Below are 26378 nucleotides of genomic sequence, written 5' to 3'. Positions count from 1 at the left end.
AAAGTTGTTCCTTTGCAGAAGGATGAATGTCATCCTTAATTTTAAAGAGTAAGTCACCATGGAGAAATGTTTCTTTAAACAGTTTTGCACTCTATTCTTTCTAGTTCGGCACAGTAATACTTGTGTCTAGTCCAGTGATTTGTATTTTAAATATCCCTTAGATGTGTGATCTTAAAACCTGTATGACAAGCACAAGAATATTCTGAGGTCTGATGGCTGAAGGCCTCCGTGTATTGATCTTCTAGTATCAGAGGAAGACTGAAATAGATCCCAAAAAATTAACAATTTCTGTGGTCCTGATTAATTATAATGGAGGTAACCAGGTAAACCTGTAGATAATCACATAAAAGGATTTCATTTTTCATCGTCTTTCCCCCATTTTATTATCACTGGCAATCTTATTTGCAAAATATTCTCACAACCAATTAACTGGCATTGGATATGACCCTGATTAAAGTTCATGGTATGCTCAAAGCTGAGTACATACATGGTTCAGTCTTTGCTTAGAGAATGATGGAAGAGAAAGGGGGACATTTGGAATGATACCAGAATTTCAGTGCCAGACTCATGTAACAAATGAAAGAATTTTCAGAGCTCACAATGAAATATCATAATATCGAACTGAATCCCATCCAGACTGTCTGTTACTGATTTTTTTAAAAAAATTATCAATAATCATTCTTTTAAAAAGTTTCAATTTCATACTAGATGAATTTGATTATGTTTTTAACTTTTATATATCACTGTATGCCAGTTCTGCTGACTTTTGGTTATTTCTGGCTTTCTTTTTCTCATCAGTCAGTTATCCTGATGCTTCTGTTCTTGATCAGTTCTTTTATGGGTGACTGCAACTGGCTGGGACTCTTCAAGCCAAAAAAATTATTTACATTTTAGCAAAGATGCAATGCCTTGAGTATCTCCAAGGTGCCACAATCACTCAAAGCAGTTTCTGCCTTATTTTACGCATGTACCATCCCAGCAAAGCAATCCTTGTTTGCTTCATCAGTTTTTCTGATGCCTGGGGAATTAATCTGTGCACTTAAATCTCACATTTGTCATTTTCTATATCAAGTTTTGCAAAAAGGAAACATTAATTTCTCTCTGAATGCTTGTGGCATTACTCATGCTCAGTGAGTAATGTGTGAAAACAATTGAGGACAAGGCGAAAGGGTGATTGGTGGGGTGTTTCTCTAAAAGAGACATCACCAAAACCCATTGCCTCTGCTGGCATGTAACACTTTGACACTGTGCATTAGATGTACTGATGAGTTGGGGACCTAATTTGGGTGGTTTTTTATTTCTTTTGCTCAGGCGCTGTTACTGAAATTAATTATTGATTTGCTCAGTTTTCTGCTGTTCTATGGATTTGTCATTTACTCTGGTTCTCAGATCTTATCTTCTTGAAATCAATATCTTTATAAATTTTGTCCTGCCTGTTAACCTTGTTAAGCTATTAACCATGTGTGCTTAGTTACATGGAAAGGGTACTTTATAAATTTTACAGGACAAAAACAGCCCTACTTTTTTAACAATGAGTTTTAAAGTCAACACCAGAATTGTATTTCTTACTGTAATTGTACATTTTACTGCCAGCCATTATGACATTGTCTCCTCAAAATCTTGTGCCTTTTTCACACAATTGGCAACAAACTGTTTATTAGTTGTGTATCAAAGTTGCCTAGTTTAGTTTTAATGTATTTTCTTCACCTTTATGTGTTAGAGGATGGGCCTGATCAGGAGGCAAAATCACTTTATAGAATCTCAGTATGGGGTTTTGGGAGGGCTTACATGTCTCTGATTTTTGGTTCCTAAATGAGGTGGCACAGGAGTGCCTGTCACCTGCAGGCCCTTGGACTTCAGTCAACCCCTGTCCAGTGAGTCCATAGCCATACCTCCACCCTTTTTATTTTGCATTTTGTGACTTGCACCTGATGCTGTCCTGGAGTTCTGGCTGTGGGCAGCCTGGCCTGTCCTCACCCAGCCCGCTCTCTGTGCCCCTCCCATGCCATCCCTTTCATGATTCTGGGGCTTCCCATGGAGGTCTCTCTGTAGTCCCTGCCTAGAGTTCTCAACAGCCTCTAGACCAGGGATTTACTTGTGATAAAACAGATAAAAAAGCCACAAAGAGACCATCTCCCAAAAGGGAGGTGCTTCACTACCTTCTCCTATGACTCTTAACCACATTTTTTTTCCCAATTGCTTTGTTGTTTGTTTGTATTTAAACTCTGCAGTAGGGAATTCACAGGAAAAATGCAAGTAAGACCATAACATTTAAAACATTTGCAGTTGGAAATACTCAAGTTACTAATGGACTGCTTTGCTCCCTGGTCTACAGTTCTCATGTCTTTTGTGGTTCTCATGTCTTCAGTATTTAAGAACCTCAAATTATTTTATTAATTTATCTGTGTACTGATCTCTGAGCTCTTGTTTAGATAAGCCACAGCTGACACAGTGAAATGAAGGCAAGTGTTTATATAAATAGATTTGTGCCGCCCTGGTTGTGAGACGGGACGAGAGCCAGCCCTGCCTCGAATGTGGGACAGCGCAGCTCTCAGGGAGCTGTGCCTGATCCACAGCTGCCTCCCAGCTGATGGAAGAGCAGCTCCTGGAGAGCTTCCAGCCCTGCCTCGCTGCACAGAGCTGCTCTGCTCTTCAGCCCTGGCTCCTGCGGCAGCCCCGGCTCTCGCAGCCCGTGGCATTAGGCCGCACATTGGTGCTATTTGTAAGGTTTACCTCCCGTTTTCTAATTTCCCATATTCATGTCTGCTGTGCAGTCTGGTCTTCTGTTTTTACAGCTGTTTTCTATGAAAATTCTCAGGGTTTTATTGATGGGTCATTTTTGTTTGTTATCTGAGACTCAATTTGGCTATAATGTGATGATAAAAGTAACTTTCTGTGAAAACTGTGATGTACGTTTGCTTGAAACCTGATCGCTGTTGATAAGACCCTTAAACTAAAAGCTCGAAACTAGTCCCTGTGAACTGCTTTCATTTCAAATCAAAAACACAAGCACTTTTTTTCATAGAACTATTAACTACTGAGTCCTGTTACTTCCTTTTGCTCCATGAATTGAGAGATCCTGGTGTTCATGTGGCTGTGTTTTGTAATAATAAAATATAATACCAACGACTCTGACCCATTAAGGAATAGAGAAATTTTAGGATTGCCAGCATCTTTCATACATAATGCCACAATCAGAGAATGCTGCTATTGTTTCTTTATCTCTGTACTTCATCTGCTGATTTAACACAGTCCACCTTTGTAATTCATTTGCTAATAAAGAATTTAGTTCATATTACTTTCTATCTCACATACCATGGTGACTTCTAATATATTTGTTTTCAGGCTGCTTTGTTCTCTTTTGTACAAATCCAAAATAACCCAAAGGTTTCTTGGTACAGAATGATACTGTAATAGAAGCATTACTTTTCCACTAAAAAGTAATTTCTGGAATTTTTATTTTGAGTCTTTGGACTTAAGGATTATTAGTCTTTTTGAGTGTTACTAATATTCTCAACCTTCAGTATTCTAGTGAAAGTATATTGTGTAGTTAATTCAGGCAGTCTGATTATCCATTAAAGATACTGTGATTTTCTTTGTGGTACATTAGTTTTAGTGGTTTTTTTGGTTGGCTGTTTTTATTTTCTGGTTTTGTTTTGGTTTTTTTCTAATTCAAGCAAACTTATTAAAATACCCACAGAAAATTACTTATCCTATAAAATATAAGAAAAATTTATAAGATTATATAGCATTTCAAATTATAAGGAAATAATCTTGGTGCTTTTTTATTTCTTTCTTGGGAGGACAAATACATTTAGAAGTAAAAGCAAGAAGAATATATAGCCTCTTTTTCTCACTTTGCCTTTCTCTTTCTATTGAAAGAGTTTATGAGTTTGTGTCTTCCCCTCTAAATAGCTGCATAGGTATCCAATCTCTTGGTTTATCTGTGGATTTCAGTGTGAAAGACCTTCTCTTTGCATTTGGGTAGTGTCCCTTGATACAGGAGAGAGACACAAATCTTTATGTACATCTACATATGCTATACATAATAGAAAACATAATAGACCTCAGGACAGCTGATGCCAGTGCAAAAACATCCTTTGATAGCAGCTCCTGGGAAAAATATGTCCAAAAAAATCTCTCCCCTGTGTGGTGAGCATTGAGGTGCTTCAGTGAAATAATGAAACTGTACAGAGGTTTGCTGTACTGCAGAGGTCTTTAAACTGCTGGTTTTTCTGAGCCCTTTTCCTTGACTGAATGCATTGTTAATGACGCTGAAAGAGCAACACAGTGGACTTAGAGATATCTGAATGTGATTGAAGATGATGTTTCTACTTAAAAGACTCAGAGCTTCATACACAGAACCTCAGAGCTCATTCAAACTCTTTAAAATATTGTGTATTTTACATTTTTTTCTTTTTCCTATCAGGAGAAGAAAGGAAATAACAGTAAGCTCTGTGCCATGTTAGTATTTTAGGATTGTGAAGATGCAGGCAGACCAGAGCAATTTCTGATTTACTCTGCTTTGTGTTGATCCTTTACTGCTCATTTCCCAGCAGCCACAGTACAAAAGCTGCCTAAGCCAGGGCTGGAAATGGACATGTCAGAAGATGTGCTCTGTGCTTCTGGAAGATGTTTTAGTCAGAACAGCTCAGCACTGACAGGTCCAGCCACTTCGCACCATTCCAGTGTCAGGAAGGAGACAAGACAGCAAACCACACAAATCCAGAATTGAGACATCTGCATTTTGGCTCCATCCTCTTCTTTCTGCTGGCTGACAAAACCTCTGTGATTTCTTACTCCAGCTATACACATTCAGGGATGAGAGTCTGGAAGCTTGCACTAAATGGACTGGCAACCCCTTATTTTAAGAAGATACACAAAACTGAATTGTTTATTCCTTCTTGCTTGCCCTTTTGGCAGGGCACAGAGGAAAGCTAGTCATGCTCTTGCTGTTGCCTTTCTACTTGGTGGAGAGCAGAACTTAAGAATTTATCAGTTTGTGGAGAAAAAAATACTGTCTTAAGGACTGGCCCCTAAACTATTGAAGTTTTGTAATCAGATCAACTGGCTGGTCTTGAAATCTTTGGTGTAGAGCTTAGGGAGGTGTTATGTGATCATAACATAACATTGAATTAACAATGAAAATACATTCCTGATAGGTCTCCTATGAGGAAAGGCTGAGAGAATTGGGATTGTTCGGCCAAGAGAACAGAAGGCCCCAGGAGACTCAATACTTAAAGGGGCCTATAAGAAAGCTGGAGAGGGACTTTTTGCAAGAGCATGGAGTGACAGGACAAGGGATTTAATCTTTAAAATGAAAGACAGTCAATTTGTATTAGAAATTAGGAAGAATTTTTTTATAGTGAAGGTGGTGACACACTGGAACAGGTTGTTTAGAGAAATTGTGGATTCTCTATCTCTTGAAGTGTTCAAAGCTAGGTTGGATGGGGCTTTGAGCAATCTGGTCTAGTGGAAGGTGTCCCTGCCCACAGCAGGCTGGATGGAAGGAAGTGATCTTTAAGGTCTCTTCCAACCCCAACCATTCTATGATTCTAATTTATTTTAAAATATAAATATTTGAAAAACCAAAAGCAACCCAACCATATAATTAATTTTATAAGCATTTTCCAAGCAAAAATCTCTGCACATAGCTGTTGTTTATTTTTGCTAAGCCACATAATTTAATATTTCATTCTTAGTTAATATGCTAGAAAAAGATTTACTTGGAGACATGATCTATGCTGACTAATGGGATGAAAATAATTCAGACCAAAGCTGAATAAATAAGTAAATTTTCAATTGTTTTGATTTTGATTTGCATTGGGTTTTTTGTTTGTTTGAGGGTTTTGTTGTTTGTTTTTTGGTGGATTTTTTTGTTTGTTTGTTTGGTGGTTTTTTTTTTGTTTGTTTGTTTGTTTTTTTTTTTAAGAATGATAGAATATCATGTGTCAAATTAAGAACAGATAGAATTTAGGGTAAGGCAGAAGTGAATCTGACCTGGGCTGACCTATCTAACTAGCACCAATCTTGCTACTTAGCAGCCTGAAAAATGTTGCAGTGGATCACATCCTTACTGTTTCAGTATTCCTTTGTAGCCAGTTTAGTGAGAGATCATGGTCAGTGTCAGGACTTTGAATCCCTGGTGTTTCATCAGTAGGTGTTTTAACACTAACTCAAAAGCCAGTCAAGTGTAAAACTTGTATAAGAAAGAAAGTCTATTTCATGAAGGATTTTGGTTGTTTGTTTTGACTGAAATTGAAAATGAAAGAATTGCAATATTTTTATCCACTAAGACGTTAGCCTGAACTCTTGCCTGTTACGTACTGAGGAAAAAAATCCAAAGGTCACCTTTCCTGAGCAATCTGTCCAGATCTGTAGGTCCTGGAGGGGCTCAGAACTACCAGCCTGACACAGCCTGAAGAGTGAGCTGGTCACAGCCCTTGGAGGTGGTGTTTTTTTCCTTGATAGCCCAAGGCAGTCTCCTAGAGGTTGTGTTTTAAGGTCAGATGAAAAACTGGCCTCCTCAGCAGCAACATGATGAACCATAAAGGAACCATCTCAAGAAGTAGCCTGGGTGGCAGATGGTGGCCCAGGGCACTCACTCCTGGCTCCCCAGCAAACTGCCACCAAGCATTTCAATTCCAACCAATCAGCAGATTAGAATGAGAAGTGGCTTTTATTATAGTATTTTGAGTTAATCCTAGCAACAAGCTTTTGGTCTGGAAGCATAAATGTTGGGGTTTCTTTTTCGTTGCTGATTAAAAAGAAAGCTTCACATTTTTCCCTTGAAAACATTAAGGAAAGTTCCTGCTTTAAAATGAGATGGGTCTAAAGTGTGTGTGCAGACTGTGGGGACATCTGCTGGGATGCTGGGAAATGACAGGCTGCAAAATGCATATGATGGTGGAATGATTCAGTCACAAACACGCCAAAAATGATCAATACTGCGGCATTCCCTCAGGGCTGACAATTCCACATTTTATCCACCAAGGAAATCAAGTGCCCCTATCTCAGTTTTTCTGTTCCGATCACTCTAGGAGAACACTTAAGACCTGCATAAGCCCATCCAGACATAAAAATGTGTAGAAAAGAGAGATCTGTGGAAATGCCCTGTAATCATGGGTGAGCCAAAAGAAGCTGGCATGCTGTGGGGCAGAGCAGCTCAGTCAGCCCTGACCACATGGCAGCTTCCTGTGGCACCTTTGGCATGGAAATGCTTTTCCTTGCAGATGGAAATGAGAAACAGCCTCCTCTTCTGCCCACCAGCTCTGGTGGTGCTGAGCTAGGATCAGCAGAGGAGCTTCAGTGATGGGACCGGCATGGGCACATGCTGCCACACTGCAGAAGCATGGTCTGAAATGAAGCACTGGCTTCCTCAGTTTTGTTAGAAAAGCTAATTGTGGCTTATGTCTGATGGTGTATGCAGGCCTAAATTGAGCCAGAATTTTCAAATTATTGACTTTGGTGGAACTATGGAATGAATTCTGTTCCAATACTTATGTGTAGCCTTAATAAACTTGCTAAGATGAAGGAAACTTGCATCTTATCAGTTGTAAAAGCTGTGGCTGGGGAGACAGTACATATCTGTTCTGGCTATTTGGTGAAAATTACATTCAGCATTCAATTTTCCTCATGTACTTCCCTATATATCTGTTTAATCTGCATCTTTCTGTCTGAAATGGAAGGATGTTTGAAGGGCTGGAGCCATCTTCTAGACTTGTGTTTGAAAAGTGCCTTTGCAGTGATATTTTCTGCAGGTCTGAGACTAAAACAAGGGGCAGAGGTGTGCTCATTTTAAACTTTTCTGCTGAAATTTTCAGATATCTGTGTATAGACAAAGCTCTGCATATTTAGACAACTAACAGCATTTTCACAGACTCTGGCCCATTCTCATCCTGCTCTCCACGTTACACTGAGCTCAAACCCACGATGCAGCCCAGGTCAATGTCAATGATGCTCTATAGCCCTTTCTCCTGCACCTAGCATATTCCATTTGGAGACCTTGTTGGCCACTGGTGGGTGGAAATTGCCAGTAGAGATCAGGGCAAAAGTTTTTTCACAGCTGAGTCAATCTTGCTAATGCAGAAACAGTGCACCAGACATCTGGTTAGAATTATATTTATATTCAATCCTTAATAGTAAATGGCTTAAATATGAAAAATGTGAAGAGAAATGTACACTCCACTATAGTCTAAATACTCACACCATATAGTCTCCATACTTTCAGACAAGAGCAAAGCTGACAAAGCTAGGAGAAACTATTTTTATTTTGCTAAGTTACAAATCTCGTTAATTGCTCAAGTAGATGTTAATACTGTGGTGTTCTACAGCTATTTTTGATTTAAAGTACAATTACTGAATTTATTGACTGCTAAAACAAATAGATTAGTCCTAAATTATCCTAAGCATATTAGCTGTACACGGTGTAATTTTGTTTGATATGATAGATGCAAAAATAGAAATGAAAATAGGATGTGTTAAACCAGATACATAAACAGGATATTAAGTTCCAGTAAACTTAAATTTATTTTTCTTGTTGTTCCATACTCAGGGGCGTGCCTCATTAACACATGAGAAACAGCGTTTCGCCCACGAACATCGTGAAATGAAAAATCTAGAAGATATTGTAAAAGATATAAAACCGTCCGTGCTAATAGGTAATTTCTTTGACTTTAAGGCAATGACCTTATTCTTTGTTGAAAAAACTGGGGATGTGGCTTTGTGTGAAGAGAAGATCAAATTCCTCTGAACAGAGTTTACCTTTGTGTGTTTTCAGAAAACACTGGGTGCATAATGGACTCTATTAAGCAACTGAACAAATAGTAACTATCCAAGCATGTAACACTGCTTTCATTCTGAGCCATCCATTTTACAGGGGAAAGAATCTGACTGGGTTTAAACATCTGATGGAGGACCTTACCACCTTCCTAAATTACTTCTGGTGTAATGTGGAAGGTCTAATACAAATAACCTCAAATTTAGAGTGAGAAAGCTGAGCTAAGCTCATGTAAAGCTATGCAAACATGAGGGTGCTGTATCTGAGTCTTCTCTTTGCTCACATTTAGGTCCTTAGCCAGTAGTCCTTTTTGCAGACCAAAATGCAGATTTTGCAAAATGCAGATTTTTCTTTTGTAAAAGCTGAAGGATTAAGATCTCAATAATGGATTGCTCAGCTCTCTGTAGTTTGGTTATTTTATTTCAGTGACAGTTTCAGGAATGAGCTGCAAGCACTCTTGGACTTTTTTTAAATAAGTAAAACTTGAAGATTAATCTATCTAGCTAGTAAAGTCATTCATCAGGTTCTAGAAAACTGAAATGCCACAGTGATAATTATCCTACATTTTACCAGCTACCTTTTTGACTATGCCTACACTACATGGTCCTTGTTCAATAAAATCCACTTTTGCCAGTGGTCATCAGTGAAGTAAAGTGTTTCTTTTCCTGTGCTACACAAAGATATGACTGGAAGAGGAGACCAAGTGGTCCAGAGAATTTACTTAGTATACTACAAGACTGAAAAAGCTAGAGGGACAGAAGAATACAATGAAGGACTGTTTGTCCAGATAAAGGTGTGTGGATGCTTAGGGAAGATTTGCTGAAATGAAATAGGGGTTTTATTGTATGTAATTTTTATGTATAAACCTATGTGACTCTTCCCTCAAGGTCACTTTCTCTTATCAGTTCTGTATAATGAAGTCTCTTACATCAGAAACAGCAATAGAAACTAATATTGGGGATTTTTGGTTTGAGTGACTAGACATTCAGTATGTTCCCTGGAGTACCAGGAGTCATGGGGAAATACATTGATAGTCCTCCCACTGTTTTACTTAGCTCTGTCTGAGCAAATGCTTATACACATTTCATTGCCTGCAATGGCTCAAGGAAAAGCCTTAATTTAGATAGACCCAATTAAAAAAAATAGCCATAAGCATTTTGTTTTATCTTAAGTCAGAAGATAGTTGTCATTCTTACTGTTGTCTGTCCAGAAGCAGTTTTAGAAGACATTAAACACTTTGCAGCTGAAGATTTAACCAGAAACTAAGGTTTATAACAGGCTCTTATACAACAAGACAGGCTCTGTCTTCATCAAAGACAGAGTGGCCCAGTTGGTCTGTCGGAGCTTTTGCATCTAAGCATCTTTGTCCATTCATAGAAGGTCAAGTACAGAGAGCTCAGAATTGCAAAAAATAGTAATATGTGACAGATGATATTTTGTAGTATGTGACAGTGTGGAATCAGTCAGAAAATACTTGGAGATGTCTTAAAGAAATATTACTCCTGAAGCACAACCTTAAAGTCAGCTCTGGGCAGTGAGGGCCCTTTTCACCTTCCCCCAAGGACCTGGGGCTCTCCTTTTAGACTGGGCACTGTCAGGATGCTCATTTGAGCATCAGTGGTGAGATGTTACAGTACTGACCTGAGAAAGGCTCAAGTTCCAGTCTCTCCTCTCCCAGCCTGGGCTTTGAAACATTTCCACTCCCCAAGAGAGGGAAAACAATCTCTTTTCCCTGCTTTTGAAACTCAGATGCTGTGTGGAAAGTAGAATGGGGTGTCAGGCACCAGGGTCTCTGAGAAAAAAGGAGGCTACCTTCTCTCCAAGCCAGGTGAGAGAGGCCTCCAATAAAATAAAGATCCTTAGTTTTACTCCAAGATCTATTTATCTATTTATTTTCACTGAAGGTGTGGATATCCTTGAATTCCTAGCTCTTGCAGATTATTCAGAAGTATGGATGTACTTGGCATCTCAAAAACATCACACACCCCCATCATCGGTTGTGAATTGCCTGAGGTCCAAGATCTAAGTACGGGCTGCAAGTCTGCAATGCAGCAGAGTGCAACCTAAGTTAGATGATTTCATCCTGCAAGAGTGGCATTCAGTTCCTATGAGCAGCATTTATAAGTGTGGACAGTATAGGGAATAGAAAAGCATCTCTGGTGCAATGAAAAGGGATGTATTAGAAAAACTCTTGCTGTCAGGGAAGGCCTAGACTCAAAATTATTATTTGTCAGCTCAGCTCAGATGTAGAAGGCAGAGACTTTATTCATCATGTCAGAAAAAACCTGAAATCTGACACACTGAATTTAGCAGAAACTATCCAGTCTGTTGCAAAACTTTAGGACTCAGAGCTTCATCTGTCTAGTCCATACTGGACCTAGCTGCAGGTTAAGTGATAACATTTTTATTTTACACAAAGGGCCTGAGTAAAGGGATTAGAGAAAATCACCAGATTGTACAGGGGCAAATAGGTTCTGCCTTATGCTAGGGTTAATACTGAAGTTTCACTATTGCAGAATCTTTTATACAAACCTTTATTTCAATTACATGTTAGGAAAAAGGTTGAACTCCATTTTAAAGAGGAAGAAAGAGGAAAAGGAGCTCTATTCTTTTACAAGTGACATACATGTCTTACCTTGAACTAATTTAATTTGTCTACTTTTTATATGTGTGTTTTTCTTCTTTAGGAGTTGCTGCAATTGGTGGTGCTTTTACTACACAAATTCTTCAGGATATGGCTGCTCTAAACAAACGTCCTATAATTTTTGCTCTCAGCAATCCTACCAGCAAAGCAGAATGCACTGCTGAGCAGTGCTACAAATACACACAGGTAACCAAAGATTAACATCTTTCCAGTATAAGTCATGAAAAGTCTGAAATTAAATTTTAAAAGGGAGGAGGACAGAGGGTTGAGTAGCAGGTACTAATCATGTCTCTGTACATAGATAAAATGAGTTAAATTAAGTAACAATTTTTTCAGATTTTATCAAGGCAATTTCACTGAATTCACTGTGTGCTTGCACTTTCATAAAAACATTTCATAGCTTTTATTGGTGTAGACAACACTCATAATCTTTATTATAACCAAAGCATCAGTCACCAGCAATCATTAAAGCATTATGAATTGTACTATTTTGTGTAATATATACACACAGTGGCATGATTTTCATTTGAGATTTCATAAATACTCTTTAGGGTAAGAAAATACTTCAATACATGAAACAGAATCTTTAAAATTATTCTGTTTTAAGAACTGGGGTAACTGACTCTTCTTACGAAGTTTTCTGTTACATAAACATAGGTAAAATTAATAGAACTGAGCTTGCTTAATTATTATAGAAGTACTGATAAACACATTATCCTGTAATTCAGCCTAGAATTTAAAATGTGTATGTACCTGACTGTATGTATTTCATAGTGGGTATATTTGGATTTCTTGTCAAATACAGGGCATTTTGAATGACAGTTTCTCAGTGTTTAAAAGACAAATTTAGCATGTCCATTCTCCACAGCACGGATGTAATTACAGCACAGTGCAGGAGCCAGGGAAGCAATCTACATGAAGGGTTGGTTGTAGTGGGTAACCACATGTGGTAAACAGAGCAAAAGACACTCTGAAATATTTGATCTGTCACCAAAACATATAATAAGCAGGCCAGAATTATAGTGCATGACACCAAACAAAACAGAATATTCTTCTGAAGAGCTGAATAGCAACAGTGGCCTATTTTTAAATGCACTATAATGCATTTCAATTTCCAGTTCTCTAAAATAGGCAGAGATATTTTTGATACAAAGTGCTTCTGAAGTATTTAACAGTGATATTTATCACTTTAGCAGTGCTAGCATAAATAAAGGCTGACTTTTTGTCCCCTCCTAAATTCACTGCTGGAATTTGAGGGTGCTCCCTCCCCAGAGAGGCTGGAGCCAGGGGCTTTTGGGCTGCAGACACTGAGCCTGTGGCAGTGCACATGAGCTGCAAGTAAACTGAGTTAGAGGCAGATCTCTTGTGCTCAGGACAAGTGTTACAGTGTAATTTGTACCCATATATAGCTAAAATCTCTTAATTCCCCCAGACAGGCTGGCTCTTCCCTGCTGCCTGCCTGTACCAGTCTGGGCATGATACCTGAGCCCTGCCAGCCGCAGTCCTACCTGGCATTACCCAAAAACCTGCTGGGAAACATTCTAAAAACCTGCTGGGAAACATTCAACTGGCAGGTGCCTGAGTTGGTGCCTTCACCCTACTCAGTATTTTACAAAGAGGGGACCCCCAAGGTCCTGGCAGAGGAGGTTCCACACTGACCTGAGCAGTTGCTCTATGGGATGATGTTCCTGGGACAGAGCTTGCACCTTGGTCATTCTGTTGAGCTGTGGAATGGGCTCAAGGGCCTGAAGTGTGGGATTGGGAAGAAAGAGCTCTGCCTGCCCACAGCTACTCAGAAATTACCCCATCCAAAAGCACAACATTTAGTTGCCTTAGTGTCATTTTTTTGGTTTTTTTGCTGTTAGGAAAAAGGTCCAGTAGTATCACTGTTGCTACCACAGCAGTATTGCCCACTTTGGGTTTCACAATTCTGTACTTCCCATGGAGCTTCTTCTGGCATGGATTCACACAGTGAATAATGACTTCTAGCTTCAGTTTCCCTTCTTCTAAATGGTACAGATTGGGTTAGACAGACAGAGAGAATCACCAGTGATCTCCAGCATCTGCATCCTGATGTTCTTGAGACATATTCAAATAGCTCTAACATCTTCTCAGAAGAGATGCTAAATAGATTCAACCCAGCTTCCACATTGGTGGTTATTTAAAAGGATGTGATAAATATTTCAACAGCAATCTTTCAATTAATGTGCTTTCTTTTTCTTCTTACAATTTAGGGACGTGGGATTTTTGCCAGTGGAAGTCCTTTTGATCCTGTCACTCTTCCAAGTGGACAAACTCTCTATCCTGGACAGGGTAACAATTCCTATGTGTTCCCAGGAGTTGCCCTTGGTGTTATTTCATGTGGAATGAGACATATTGATGAGAATGTATTCCTCACAACTGCTGAGGTACTGTATTCAAAATAATTTAAATTCCTTAATTTAGTGACTTAGTATTAATGAGCAATTAAACAGGAAGCACTAAACTTTAAAATGGGAAAAATACTGCTTTCTGTGTAAGGCCTTTATTTGTAAGGTGTATTGTTCTTTATAAATTGTATTTGGACAAGTAATTTTTAAAAAGTTAACACTTGGCCTAGGCTCACCTGACATAAACTTTACCTTCTGTTGGGAAGGATAAAAAAAAAAGATTTCAGTACTGTGCTACTACAGGTAGCATATGCACATATGTACAGTTTGCATGCAAGGACACATTGGCTTGATTTTAGATTGAAAAGAATTACTATGTTTGATGTTAGTAGCTTTGGGGTGACTCATGTGTGATTTTTTTTGCTTACAAGAAGTGTTTAAATTTGAGCTATGGAGCAATAAAAAAGAGGGAAAAAATGCTGCACCAATTAGCAGATGTGTGCATGCATTATTCAGCTCCTGCAGCTTCTCTAAGGAATATTTCATTCCAGATTCTTGCTCCTTCTGTGCTCTTCATGGTTTAAAGGGAAGAAAGTAGTCCTTGGCTCTCACTCAAGGGCAGCTGATAGGCAATGTGATCCTATGACAGGCAGTATGTCATACAAAGCTTTCTTAAGGGTTGGGCACTTGGATGCTGTCCTTGCTGGACTTTCAGAGGTTTTTTATGGTGCATGCTATGGCATCTTCAAAGAGGTTTGCTAACAGCCTGCCCTCTGTAAGAAAGACATTCACAATTTCCATCTTTAAAGTTAGTAAAAAGCCCAGCCTGTCTCCACTGGCTTTAACCATCATAAAAGGGCAATGATCCATCTCCTCAGCCTTTGGGTAATTATATCTTCTCTTTAAGTCCTCCTTTGTAATTTCACTTGGATATGGTGATCCTTGCTTCCTGATCTAAACTGCTGTGTTAGAGTTGCCCTATTTTGTTGTAGAAGTTGCTTCATTTTGGTTTGTGTGAAATGGTTCCTGGTGAGAGCTGATGATAAAAGGTGGCAAATGTGTGGATTGAACTTGTTTCATATGACAGTCTATGAAGTCAGAAAAAAATCAGTTCTGAACAAAGAAATGTAACGGTCAGGGAATTAAAATAGTATCAGAAAGTGTGAGGAAACTTTTAAATTCTCACTTGAGGTAGACATTCTTTCCTGACTCTTTGGTACAGGTTTTGCTATACAGTTCCTTTCCCCTAGTAAAATCTCTAGAGAAGTTTGACATATAAAAATGTGAGTTTTGTCTTGCATAGAAAGTTCTGTTGGTGTCAGGCTCCCTGGGTAGCTTGCTCCCCGTTCTGCTCCCAGCTCAGGGATTTCACATCTGGTCTCCTTACGGGTGAGGGGCTCTGGGCTTGGGTGAGTTGAGCTGATGGGTGCCAGAGGAGTCTGCCAGAAGAGGTCTCAGGACTGTGAAGGCTGGCAGGGCTGTATAGGCCCTTAGCTGAATAATTACATGCAAAGCAAAAGCAAAAGTGCTCTTTTTTTTTTATGTTTTTGGCTTTTTTACTGTAAGGATAAAATCAGAATAGTTTCATGGGAGTTTTAGAATAGTCTTTAGTATACCTCATTTGAAATGGAAGCATCCCAGATGCTGCACAATTTAGACACCCTAACCCATGCATTTTGGGTAGAGGGACCTTCTTAGATTGCCAAGGTAGCTTACCTGAAAAAAAAGAAATTACAAAAAGAAAGCAGCCCAAGCTGCATGCGTGCACCTCCTGCTTCTTGCTTTGCCACCTCTCCAATTAAACCAGATTGAAGTCACAAATAAGTAATTATTATAACTAGAACAGATTTTGACTTCAATGTTCTTTCCTTCCTGCCAAGTAAAATAGAGTGTAACTTTTAATGATATATCTAAGGTACTGTAAGCTGTAATATCTCTTAACTGCAGGCAGTTGTTCTGTGATGGCGAGGGATGTTGCCTACCAAACACAACAAAAGAGGCAGAGGATTATGAACTAATGAAATAGTCTTGCATGTGTGACTTGCAGTTTAGTTCAGAAATAATCCTACAAAATCTTTTAAAACCAAGATGCCCCCACTTGCTTTATGCCATTTTGTTGTACCTAGGATCCAAACAGCTTGGTACCTTCCTGTGAAAGCAATCACTAGCAGAAGCTGAGGAAAAGAGGATAAATAAGAGAAATACAGAGCAATACTTCTGCTGAAATGCCTTCTCAGATTCTGGCAACATTTACTGTATGGGCTTCCTGTGCTGGTTGTTTTAACTCTGTATGGGTTTCTCCTACATAAATGAGCCTAGTGGCTTTTTAAACATGCATTTTAAAGTTTATGCATTTTAACATCTTTTGTCAATTAGTGTCACACTTTGATTATGAGTCCTGTGGAAAAAGAAACTCAGGATTTTCTGCTATTTGATGATTTGGTTTCCCTACAGCACCATAAGAAATGTTTGCCTTCAGTTGTCTTTTGCATTTCTTTTCAGATTTATCTTTTTCTCCCAAGTCTAATTTCTTTTGTTTCCTTGATAAAAAAAAAAAAATAAAAATCATATTTCCCACTGATTTGATGTTTTCAAGGAGTGTTTTTCAAACACCACATGAAGAGGGTGTTGTTCTCTTTGGGTTCATGTTTTTGCATAGTTTCCAATGCTGTTACACTAGTATGTCTGAAGGAACAGCATGGCATCTGTACAGTTGATCTTGCTACCTCTTCCACTTTGAGCACTGCCCAAATATTTTGTGGCTTGCCTTCTATCAAAAACAGAATCACAAAAGATAAGTACTCCACTCCTGAACCTTTAATTTTCAGTGATGCATTGCAGTAAGAGCAACTTGCTATTGATTTCTTCTGCTTTCACCTTTCCTGCAGAGCCCTCTTAAGCTGTTGACATCAGGGACCCCTCATGTTCTGTGTGCCTCCTTACATTCAGATGCACATCAAAGGGCTGTATACAATTTTGAAATAACCTGGTTGCTGTTATGGAGAGTAGTAACTTGATTTTACATTCTCTTAGCTCCCCCTAGAGGGTTTTTCTCTGCTGTATTTCTCAAGATCAGGTTTAAATGTAAACAAATACTTCTTCACTTGTTATACTCAAGAGCCTATTGATCTTGGCAGCATTTTAACTCCAAAAGGAAGAACTTATGACAGCTACCAACATTCTAGTTAGACTGCATAAGAGAACACTGAGTCCTTTTGAAACTGGGGTTACTTTAGTTCAAACTATTTACCTGCTTCTGTTGGAAGGGATGCATCCAGACACCTGTTCTGATGCAGTCCTGGATGTTTACAAGCACATGTACAGGGTCCTCTTACTCGATGTGACAGGAACTGCAGAAAGTTTTGTTTGTGCTTTGTTTTCAAGTACTTTCCTAGAATATTCCGTCAAAAGTGCACTTCTTGCTTTCTCTTTGGGCTTTGTTATCAGTTGCAAGTCTCAGTGTTTCCTGGACTTTCCTGGTGTTTTCAAAACCTCTTAGTGTGTCATACATGGCTCCACCAGATGTTACCCATAGCAAAGTTTTCCTTCTATCCGCATCTGGATCACCCTGAAAGGCTATTTCAGGTTCCTAAAAGACAAACAAATTGTAGCTAATGACAGCAGAAATACCAGCTGCCAGTAATTTCATTCAGAGCATTTACACTTAAGGGTTTCAGTTCTGTTCCCTGCACAGGTTAATGTGACAACTGTCAGAATTACAGGTGCTTCTTTATATATTAGAAGTCTTTGACCCACCTGCAATTGCTGGCTGGAATTTAAATCTCACAGTGAACTGTTTGCTAGTTTATGTGTGTCATGGACTTACTCAAATAATTTTTATTGTCTGAGTGAGAAAAAGGCATAACTCCCTACATTTCCAATTCTTGTGTAGCTTCTCCTAATGACAAATGTGGTTCTAAAACATGCTGTCTAGGTGGATTAAGCCGTATCTGTGGAAGTTGCCAAAGCAGAAAAATTTCTTTGCTAAAGACAATATCACTGTCTAATCAAGCTACAGCTGCATCTGCATGTCAACTTACACGTTTGTGTTATTTCAGGTTATAGCGCAGCAAGTTACAGAAGAAAATTTACAGGAAGGTCGCCTCTACCCTCCATTAGTCACTATTCAGGACGTGTCACTGAAAATTGCTGTGAGGGTAAGTCATTTCAGCCTTTTGTGGCTTTTTGTCTTCCCACCAGCTGTACATGGTTTGATTTAATCACCTAACACACCTTGACACAAGTTGGTTTACATGAATTGATATTGGACATGCAGCAGTTTCAAAATTAAATTTTAAATTGAGAAATGTAAAGGCAATCCAAATACAAGGAGAGCTGTGGATCTACAGCACGTGTGTATGTCTGTAGAGCACAGACTCTGCTGTCCACCACAGTCATGCCTTCAGCTGCACAGCTGAAGGGCTTTTGGACCTTCATGGTTATCAGTTTCAACTTTTTGCTTGTCCTGTGTGACCTTTTTTCCTACAATTTTTGTTTTCTCTCTTTGTCACCTTACTGTGAGTAATTCCACTTCATATGCTTTTGAAAGAGTAACAACGAACCCTTATACTGAGACAGTTTCCATAGCTGCATTCATTCTATATGTTTAAGAAAAGAAAAATCCTTCTCAAAGTTCATGTCTTCTTAGGCAAATTCTATTCTGTGAAAATGTTACTTAAATTCCTCAGGCAAAATGAAACTGGCTCTGCATTTGGCAGAAACTCAGTGATAGAAATTCATCCTCTATTTGTGCGTGTTATAGAAAATACTAAAGAAGGAAAATGTTACCAAGTAATTCTTTCTGCCTGTTCTCCGTTGAAACTTTATTCCTGAAAATACTTATTCTGGCTCATACAACCCAACCCAAGAGGCCTCTGCCTTTTCCAGGAGAGGAACACTATCAAAATATTTTGGAATACCAAACATCGGGTATGAATTCAGACCTTATCCAACAATGATAATTATGTCCACAGACCTGAAGATACCCTTACATAAACACCCAAAGTGCTTCTCAATCAAATGGAGTTGGGATTCAGATTAACTCTAGAAAAAAAGTCTTAATAAGGTGACTTGGGGTCTCAGCTTCTCACCAAATTAGAACATTCATGTTTTAAAGAGAGCTAAGAAAAGCAGGAAGAAGAACATCTCCTTTTTATTCAAAGGAGGAGCATTAGAGTGTTTGCCAAAAGAGTTTCAAGCAGATCTTTTCACAGTGCTGCTGCATAAAACCTGTCTGCCAGAGTTCGTTTCACAAATTAATGTCCAGTCTGAAGATTTTTTTCAAGTAGGTGATCTTCAGATGTGAGAGGCTACTTTGATGTGTTGAGACAGCTCCAACCCCTACTAAACTAATTTTTGTACAGCTGTATTTGTGATGCATAATTGATTCACTTAGGTATGATCTGGGTGAGGAAAGAGCAGCAAATATTTGTATTTCTCCCAGCCATGCTGTGCACTGCATAGGACTACTTTTTCCCATGAGTTTACTTTTTTTGGAAGTATATTATCAAGCTATGTCAAATACTAAACTTCTGTAATATGCAAAGTGCATGGAAACTTTGAACAAATTTTCATACAGTGCTTTGGGAAGATGGTAAACCAGGATAAAGTGATGAGAGAAAAGCAGAGATTGTATCTCATTGTTTGGAGCTTGTGGAATATTTTATCCACCACTGGACAGTAAAAGCTAAAACACTACTGTGCAGAGAGGAGCACTGTATTTGTGACAGTCTGAACATATAATCCTGTTCAAAAGTAGCCCAAGTCAGACACACTTAAACACAAACATCATCCTGCTGTAGTCTTATTCATGGGGTACTTACCTGGAGCCAGTGTGAACACAGGTGGCTGCCAGCACCAGAGGGTGAAGTCTCATCTTGATTTTGAACTAAGCCCTACTTTTACATCCTGTTAAGTGTACTCGGATAGTTTATCAGCACTAATTAGGATTTTAATGCATCTTTCCAGATTGCAGAAGAAGCCTACAGGAATAACACTGCCTCCACCTATCCTCAGCCCAAGGACCTCGAAGCCTTCATCCGCTCTCAGGTGTACAGTACTGATTACAACAGCTTTGTGGCTGACTCCTACACCTGGCCTGAAGAGGCCATGAAAGTGAAACTGTAAATATTTAATGAAGAACGAACAAATCAGCTGCAGTTAAAAACATTAAAATATTAAAGTTCTTTCTGCCCAGAAAGCCTAAGAATAGCTAATTTTTTAAGATGCAGAAAACTTTTTCTAATTCACAGTAGCTGGTTAGAAACTCAGATCAAGACATCGTCAATTATAAATGAGAAAATAAAAATTAATCTGAGACATATATTTGTGTTTGCTTATTTTGATTGTTATTTTAATTGAGATATCCTGCACTACAGTGTGACAGATTTTTTTGAAAAAAGTGGTTATATCTTGAGTCAAGAGTTTTGTCACAAACATCAGTGGGAACTTAAGCAGATAAATGGGCACTTAAAAATACATTTGATATTTTATCCATTACAGTCACAGTGTAATGTGCATAATTTGTGAACCTATTATTAAAAAAAAAAAACCACCAAACTTTAAACAACCATAAGGTTAGAATATTTTATTCCAGGGAAAATGCTTCCTGGTCACTCTTGTGTGGAGTAATGAAATTATAATTTTCTAAAAGAACCAAACCTGCAGAACCTTTTGTTCACATCTAATCAGAACATTTTAACATTTCTAACAACATTTAACAATACTAACATTTAATATTAGCCAAGGTAATGTCCTGTGTAAGATTAAGGATTTCATTCCCCCACCAAGATAACCACTGTTCTGATCCATTGCAAATGTTTGGCCTAATTTCTTGAACTCCATGTTCTTGACAAAAAGGGAGTATCAAAATGCCAGGAATAATCTTTGAGGAATTATTAGTTGTTAAACAATTACCACTCCAAGAAAAACGTAATATATTTTCTGTATGGTTCTGGAAAAAAAGGTTACTTGAACATTGCTGTTTCTCTCTAATCTTTACTAGAGAGATTTTCTCTAGAAAACCAAATAATAATTTTATTTGTCTAGCCCCTCAGCTCTGTCACAGCTGCAGATTACAGGTCCCAAATTCAGAAGGAGAGGCACTTTCTCCCTCACTGCCTAATGGGAACGTGTCAACATTTTTGCCTCACTGTGCTTTTGGCAGAAGTTATGATCACACAACAGTACACCCACCACAACCTACCACAATGAAGGAAAAGACATTAATCATATTCTGAGCAACCAGAAACACTCTGCATTTCAGTGCCATCCTCTGCATTTCAATGTATTGCTATTGTGAGAATGGTATTAAAACACTTCCTTGTATTGAATTTGAAATAAAATAATATCTGTTATTTATGTTATCATCAGCTAAGTGTGCTGAAACACAGTCTTTAAACAACTGCTGTTGAGTGCCAGGGTGTTGGAGCTGTGCAGCTCAGCAGTGAGTCTGCTTTTATTGCTTGGTACCCCTTTTCACATGAAAGCAGTCAGGCACAGAGTGGGAGGTGGTGGGCTGGTGGTCCTTCAAGGAGACTTTTCAGTAGTGTTCTTCAACTGCATGTTATATTTATACACATTATATTATACATATTATATTTAAATATGATCATGCATTACAAACTGGAACACTCACCATCCACATCCACACTCAGCACGCTTCCCTGCAGGAAAATGCTGCCTAATGAACCATTAACAGCATTGCCTCTTACAAGCTGCTGGAAAATTCTCTCCACACCAATTTGACATAGAAAGGATTCTTCAAATTATTTGTATTTTTATGTAATATTAAATATATATACAGGGATTTTTCCTATTTTCTGTATTTTACATGTATTTCCTTATGTAATGTAGGGGGGAAAACAAAACTTTGTCTCATCTGACCCATTTTCATTTCCAAGGTGTTTGGCCTAACAGTGAAACATAAAATGCCATGAATTGAACAGGTGAAAAATTGCTACTAACATAACCAGAGACACTTTGCCTCATGACATCCTTAATTGAAGAGACATGGATTTGATGGATGAACCACTCAGTGGGTAAGGATGGTTGGCTGCAAAGAATTGCAGTCACTGGCTTGATGTCCAAGCGAGTGACATTCCTCAGGGGCTGGTATTCACATTGCTGTGGCAGTGGGACCAGCTCACCCCCAGCAGGTTTGCTGATGGCACCAAGCTACGTGGAGCAGCCAGAGCACCGGAGGGAAGGGATGTTATCCAGAGGGACCCGGAGAGGTGGGTCTGTGCAGGCCTCATGGTGTTTAAGGCTGAGTGCAAGGTCCTGCCCCTGGATCCAGGCGATCCCAAGCACACACACAGACTGGGTGGAGAATGGATTGAGAGCAGCCCTGAGGAGAGGGACTTGGTACTGGTAGACACAAAGCTCAACGTGAGCCAGTGATGAGCACTTGAAGCCAAGAAAGCCAACTGTATCCTAGGCTGCATCAAAAGCAGCATGACCAGCAGGCTGAGGGAGGCGATTCTCCCCCTCTACTCCACTTTTGTGAGACCCCAAACGAACCACTGCATCGAGCTCTTGGACAAAAACATAAAGGGAACATGGACCTGCCTGGAGCAAGTCCAGAGGAGGGCCACAAAAAATGGTAAGAAGGCTGGAGCATCTCTCCTATGACAGCTGGCTGAGAGAATTGGAATTTTTCAGCCTGGAGAAGAGAAGGCTTTAGCAAGACCTTATAGTACTTTCCAGTACCTAAAGGGAGCCTACAAGGCTGGAAAGGTACTTTTTTACAAGTGCATGCAGTGACAGCACAAGGGGGAGATGTTTTAAACTGCAAGAGAATAGCTTTAGATGAGATGGGAAGAAATTCACACAGCACAGTACAGATGAACAGACAGAAGTGAATAATTCCTAACACTGGAATGTTTATCACCTTGCAAGTGCTTTGAGGCATGGCTCACAGAGACAAATGCCAGTTTTAGATACTTAGAAAATCAGTGAAGACATCTCAAAAATACATGGCAGTTCAGCACAAAAGCTGAGATTAACTACTTGAATCATTCATCTCAGATGTTAAAGATTCCCTTTAAAGTTTCAATGTTACCAACACCTCTTGCTCTCCAGAATTAGTTTTCTTCATAAACAGTTTCTCTCAATTGTCTGAAAGTTTGCCTTCAACACCAAATAAAATCTGAAAAATGTGTCCACTTTGATGCTGTTTCAGGAATTCTAGAAACTGACCAAGATCCATATGATAGTCATTCCTCAGGCCATAATCACCATGTGCCTGAAACTGCAGGTCTTCAAAACTGTGAAAGAGACGAAGATTATCAATGCTTCCCTCCGTTTCTATATTCTCCACATGCTTGCATGAAATATGCTTCCAGTTGGGATATCTAATAATACGCCAGAACTCTTCACAGTTTTCTTGGAGTCCCTCCACACAGATGATACCAGGTTTCCCAGTTAGGCAGAAGCCAGTCAGATTTAACTTCTTTGCACAGTCAAAAATCTTTTTCCTCAGTTCCTGCCTGTATATGTGATGGCTGTAGATCCACATGCGATGCAGCATTTCCTTAACTCTGACTTCTTTAGGAGCACACTCAGAGGAGGCCTTACAGTTTTCCAAGAAAGGCAGGGTGTTGTCCTTCACCCACTGCACAGCCTCACATACACACAGATCTCCTGACTCCAGAGAGCCGATGTGAGACGCCAGACGAGTATTGAGCTGCAACTGCTGCTGTCTGTGCAGAGCATCTGATCTGGCAAAAAGCTGAGGAGCCACCTGCGGGTACATATGAGGAAGGAGAACCTGCAATTCCACCTTTACCTTAAAAACAGAAGACAAACAGAAAATTAATCCTGCAGCTACTGAAGACATGCTAGATTCTTCTTCCCTGACAGAGGCAGATTATGAGGAGATGTAATCAAGATGGCAGAATCCTACTGACTGGAACTATTTCCACTTCCCTTTTGCCCCAATAACTGTTCTTTTGTCTGTTCATTCATAATGCTGTCACTTTAACAGCACTTCCCATGTTATCCAGGCAGCTTGTGTGCTGTTCACAGAACTAATGCTACGGCCTAGGAGAAGGTATTCAGTTACCCTGGAGGGATACTTCTAGCTCAGTGTTGCTACAGCAATGAACTGTTGGAGTCAAGGGCTTTCGAGAATCTCATCCCTTACCAAATGCACATGAGTAATGAACTCAGCCCAGCTGCTGGAAAAAAGGCCAGGAGTTACATGGAATAGCATTTGTGATTGTACCTACTGTATATAGAGTCACTGGCAGGAGTGTTGGAGATACTTAATCTTGAAGGATGCTCCCAACCCAAACCATTCTATGATTCTGTGTGTTACCTTTATTTTAAGCAAGTATTCACCGTAAAAAGGAATCAGGATTATAGGGGATGAAAAGATTTATGTCCATTTCAGGTCAGGGAGACCACAAGATTATCTTATTTGATCTCTTATGAATATTGGACTGTTGAATCTCCCTTGATTATTCCTACAGTGCCTTCAAATGGACCACCACAGTTCTTTGGCAGATGAACCCTGCCTCTTGTCCAAGAGCAGGAAAGGATTTGTGTGCCCTCAGTGCTTCAAGCTCCTGTAGACTATTAGGGGATACTCACTACAGTGTTCAATCATATGATAGTCCTGTAGAGAGAAGTGAATCATGAAATGACTAATTATCTTTCCAAGTTCCTTGACAATCTGCTACAGAAAAAAACCCACTACTCCTACAGAAGCCCTCCCTAAGTGGCTCACAAAACTTCTCTCTGTAGGCTGGTGAAAAGATGCATTTTAGAAAGACAACTAAGCTTGTAACTAAAGTTTGAAAAAAATCATAAGGCCATCTCATTACCCAGTAAATTGTTCTAATGTTTGATTACCTTTGTTCCATGAAAAAATGGCTTTTAGGCTGAGTTTGTTCTCAGTCACTGCATAAGTATGCACTCAGACCTGTGTTCTCTCTGCAAGTATTTACATCAATTAGTTCAGTCCCTTTCTTCAATCAGTTAAACTGTTGCAACTACTGAGAGATTGGTTTCTCTGCTCATAGGCTGGTTTTGATTTTGTGTTCTTGTGACTCCTTGTAATTGCATTCTGCTATTTGGGCTATTTAATTTTTTAATTATCGTATTTCTAACACAGATGTTAGCAGCAGCTGAGATTTCCTGTTACTCTTGACTTTTCAAAGAACAAACAAAAATGTGGTGGCTTTTTTACCCCTTTTTTTCCGGGCAGCCTTTTCAAGTGTGTACAGAAGGAGTAAAGAGAACATCACCCATCAATAAGCCTCCTTGGCAGCTCTCACCTTCGCCTCCCCTACATCGACAGCGATTCGATATTCCAGCTGCGGGGGCAGGGCTCCGTCAGCATTCTCCAGGTAGCGCTGGATGCTGGGCACGGCATCCGCATCCAGACTGAATTCTCCGCTTTTGGGAAACATCGAAAGGAGCATTTCCACTTCCAGCAGCTGGAGCTCCAGGCATTCTTTTGCCGTGACAGCCATTGCACTGCCCTGCACGCCCGCCTGGAGGGAGAGGACTGGAGTCAAAGCCCGCGGTGCAGCACACGGCGAGGCTCAGCCCCCAGGGAAGAGCCACGATTCTCTAGGGGCAGCACTGGTCCAACACGGCTGGACACGGCCTCAGCAGCCGCGCCCTCCCAGCCCGCACCGGCTCGGGCATGGACGAGAGCAGGGCATGGAGTCCTGCGGGAATGTGCGCGGGCAGAGATGCATTGTTTGTGTTATCATTTATCAGCAGATACACCCGGCGTTGGCCGGCTGTCGTGGTCCGGCCCCAGCCGGCAGCCAAGCCCACACAGCCGCCTCCCCACCCGAAGGATCGGGAGAATCGCAGGGGTAAAAGGCAGAAAATACGCGGGCTGAAGCAAAGACAGTTCCACGGGGAAAGCAGAAGCCGCGCACACAAGCAAAGCAAGGAATGAATTCACTGCTTCCCATGGGCAGGTGGGTGTTCAGCCATCCCCAGGAGAGCAGGGCCCCATCACACCCAGCAGGGACTCAGGAAGACACCATCACTGCAAACGTCCTCCCCTTCCTCCTTCTTCCCCTGCCTTATCTACCGAGCATGGTGTTCCATGGTCTGGAATGTCCCTTTGGTCACTTGGGGTCACTGTCTGGGCTGTGTCTCCTCCCAAGCTCCCCCAGGGCCCTCCCCAGCCTGGCAGCGCAGAAATCAGAAAAGGCCTTGGTTCTGTGTAAGCCCTGCCCAGCAATAATAAAAACATCTTCACATCATCATCACTGTGTTCAGCACAAATCAAAACACAGCCCCGTACCAGCCGCGGTGAAGAAATTTGAAAATTAACGCCTCCCCAGCCAAAAGGAGCGCGCTGAGGGGCAGCTTTGTGACCCGAGAGCGCTGTCGCTGAAGCTGTGCGAGGCCGGCTGGCACGGCTCGGCTCGGCTCCGGTCGGCCCGGCCCGGCTCGGCTCGGTTCGGCTTGGCCCGGCCCGGCTCGGCTCGGCCCGGCCCGGCCCGGCTCCGCTCGGCTCGGCCCGGCCCGGTTCGGCTTGGCCTGGCCCGGCTCGGCTCGGCTCGGCCCGGCCCGGCTCGCCTCGGCCCGGCCCGGCCCGGCTCCGCTCGGCTCGGCC

The 26378-nt window shown here is 40.4% G+C and overlaps 2 protein-coding genes across 3 annotated transcripts in view; one reads left to right on the top strand and one right to left on the bottom strand.

The window, feature by feature from the left end:
- Positions 1-20114, top strand: part of ME1 (malic enzyme 1) — a 152878-nt gene extending 132764 nt beyond the window's left edge. The window contains exons 10-14 of the mRNA XM_021546100.4: positions 8555-8660; positions 11467-11609; positions 13658-13831; positions 17851-17949; positions 19760-20114. Coding sequence (XP_021401775.3) covers positions 8555-8660; positions 11467-11609; positions 13658-13831; positions 17851-17949; positions 19760-19918 — 681 coding nt within the window. The 3' untranslated portion in view covers positions 19919-20114. The remainder of the gene's footprint in view (positions 1-8554; positions 8661-11466; positions 11610-13657; positions 13832-17850; positions 17950-19759) is intronic.
- A 1227-nt stretch (positions 20115-21341) lies between these two features.
- On the bottom strand, positions 21342-26323 carry RWDD2A (RWD domain containing 2A). Of its 2 annotated transcripts, none has more exons than XM_021546293.4 (3): positions 25848-26323; positions 25072-25290; positions 21342-23579 (listed from the first exon to the last, which is right to left on the bottom strand). In XM_021546293.4, the coding sequence occupies exons 1-3, from the start codon at positions 26010-26012 to the stop codon at positions 22902-22904; spliced, it is 1062 nt and encodes a 353-aa protein (XP_021401968.4). In that variant the 5' UTR covers positions 26013-26323; the 3' UTR covers positions 21342-22901. The 2 variants fall into 2 exon arrangements, with proteins under 2 accessions (XP_021401968.4, XP_077638443.2); XM_077782317.2 differs by having other exon boundaries at positions 26064-26322.
- Between the last annotated feature and the right edge of the window lie 55 nt (positions 26324-26378).

Source organism: Lonchura striata, chromosome 3, assembly GCF_050655825.1.
Source record: "Lonchura striata isolate lonStrDom1 chromosome 3, ASM5065582v1, whole genome shotgun sequence".
NCBI lineage: Eukaryota > Metazoa > Chordata > Aves > Passeriformes > Estrildidae > Lonchura > Lonchura striata.
Note: the sequence above shows the minus strand (reverse complement) of the source record. Positions and strands in the feature narration are given on the sequence as shown.

Bases quoted from the DNA above. Each gene is read 5' to 3' on its own strand.
- RWDD2A (XM_021546293.4), bottom strand. From the start codon at position 26,012: ATGTTTTTATTATTGCTGGGCAGGGCTTACACAGAACCAAGGCCTTTT. The intron at 25,291-25,847 runs GTAGATAAGGCA...CTCTCCCTCCAG, and splicing joins ACCATGGAACACCATGCTCG to GCGGGCGTGCAGGGCAGTGC. The intron at 23,580-25,071 runs GTGAGAGCTGCC...TCTGTTTTTAAG, and splicing joins TCGATGTAGGGGAGGCGAAG to GTAAAGGTGGAATTGCAGGT.